The sequence below is a fragment of the Hydra vulgaris genome, chromosome 08 (assembly GCF_038396675.1).
Source record: "Hydra vulgaris chromosome 08, alternate assembly HydraT2T_AEP".
Lineage (NCBI taxonomy): Eukaryota > Metazoa > Cnidaria > Hydrozoa > Anthoathecata > Hydridae > Hydra > Hydra vulgaris.
Genome location: NC_088927.1, coordinates 39,646,413 through 39,648,477, shown reverse-complemented (window position 1 = coordinate 39,648,477; position 2,065 = coordinate 39,646,413). Strand labels below are relative to the sequence as shown.

At 21.1% G+C, this 2,065-nt stretch overlaps 1 protein-coding gene across 1 annotated transcript; it reads right to left on the bottom strand.

The window, feature by feature from the left end:
* Positions 1-827: 827 nt before the first annotated feature.
* On the bottom strand, positions 828-1,574 carry LOC124817817 (uncharacterized). The gene has a single exon (XM_065803689.1). It carries the CDS (start codon positions 1,371-1,373, stop codon positions 843-845), a length of 531 nt encoding a protein of 176 aa, XP_065659761.1. The 5' UTR covers positions 1,374-1,574; the 3' UTR covers positions 828-842.
* Positions 1,575-2,065: the final 491 nt, after the last annotated feature.

The following is a 2,065-nucleotide window of genomic DNA, read 5'->3' as shown; positions in this document are numbered from 1 at the left end:
TGCTTTACGTGATAGTATACGAATCATGTATTTTGTGACTGTTATATATTTATAGTGAAAAAAAGTCTAAAATATTAGATATATTAGACTTCTTTACCTCAATATTAAACCTAGAATTTTATTACTTATTATTTCAAACTCTAATCATGTGTAAAATAATTTTGGTAATATTATTATATTAAATAATTCTTTTTTAAGCATATGTTAAAAAGTAAAAATACACATAAATAAATATCTAAAAAATGGTTTGGATTTTTTTTCTGGCTTTTTTTAGTATTAGCTTTTTAAAAATTATTTAGTTTTGAATACATTATTGCTAAGCATAAAATGTATAAAGATAAGGGGTAAAGATAATCAATAAGTCATTTATTAAACATAAAAAAATTTAGAAATACAAAAGCAATCAAAATTAATTGCAATAACAAAACAAAAACAACTAATTATTAAAAAATTCACTGTATTTCAAATCAATTTTACTAAATAAATATCATAAAATTTACTTAAAAAACAATTAAAAAAATAAACTTTAGTTTAAATAATTTATAATACATATAACACATATCATATATATATATATATATATATATATATATATATATATATATATATATATATATATATATATATATATATATATATATATATATATATACATATAAAACAGGATGGTTTTCAGTAATTTAAAATTACCATTGTTATGTTTAAGGAGATACAAAAAAAGTGATGAATAGTTAATACTATATATATATATATATATATATATATATATATATATATATATATATATATATATATATATATATATATATATATATATATATGTATATATATATATATATATATTAAATTTCATAAGGATATGAGCTCAAAATTCTTTGAATATAGACTGGCAACTTTGATTTATCTTGTAAACTCTGATTTACTACCAATCTTGAAGAATGTAGTAACGAGGGAACATGCTTTAAAATTGGTTTATATAATGAATATTTTGAGTAGTTCTTTTGAAATAAAGTTACTAAACCGATTACTGATGTAGAACGCAGCAATGCTCCATCAAATAAAAATTTTCCATCGTGAAAGTAAATGCGAAAATTTATAACTTTTTTTTTTCCTGAAATTAAAGAGAGTACATAGTAAAATGATTTATCACTGCTATCTCTTATAATATAACTTCCAGGCTTTTTATCTTTTAATACATTTTGTGATTCTTCTAATGTTAGGTTGTAATAATAAAAACCACAGCATTCTAGTTCAATCAAGTTGTTATGAAAGATTTCAACTGAGAGAATATCAGTCGTTTCTTTTTTCATTAAACCCAAATCTTTAACTTGTGGATAAATACAAATCGTGACTTTTTCAAACATTATTTTCATAGAGATAGCATCTGAAGGAAACTAAATACATCAACTAGTTTTATTATTCATTTGTAAAACAACATTTCCAAGAAAACAATCATTTATTATACTGGATTTAGCTGTTGAAGTAATTGTTGAAACCATTACTTCAGAATTTCTTTGAATCTGAAACTTAATGATGTTTCCGAGAAAAAATTGATATACATCGCGGTTTTTCAGAATCTTTAATACAAAAAAATTTCTTTTCATAATTTGAGCACGGGGGTAAAATGTCAATAAGAAAAACATAAATAATTATTTATTTACATATTTAATGAACGCTATTTTTTTTTGAATTTATCAATTAAATAAATTTCATATAGTACTTAATATATAATAAAATTATTTATAATAAAGACAAAACTATTTTAAAAAAGACAATAAAGGAAAGTAAAGTAATAAAGACAAAACCATTAAAATAAAAACAAAAACGAACGTTGTGTTTTTTTGTTTGCGGAATGATTCGTATTTAAAAATAATTTTGTTTATTCTAGGAACGACTTTTAAATTGTTTCGCGTAAATACGGTAATAAAAGTGTTTAAAGTGCGAATTAATAAAGTAAGTCCATAAATTACGCAACGTTACGTTAATTTAAAAAAATTCTATACATTTGCTCCTTTGCGCGGCGATTTTCACTGGTCTTTAATGGCTATTTTTATTTTTGGTTTAT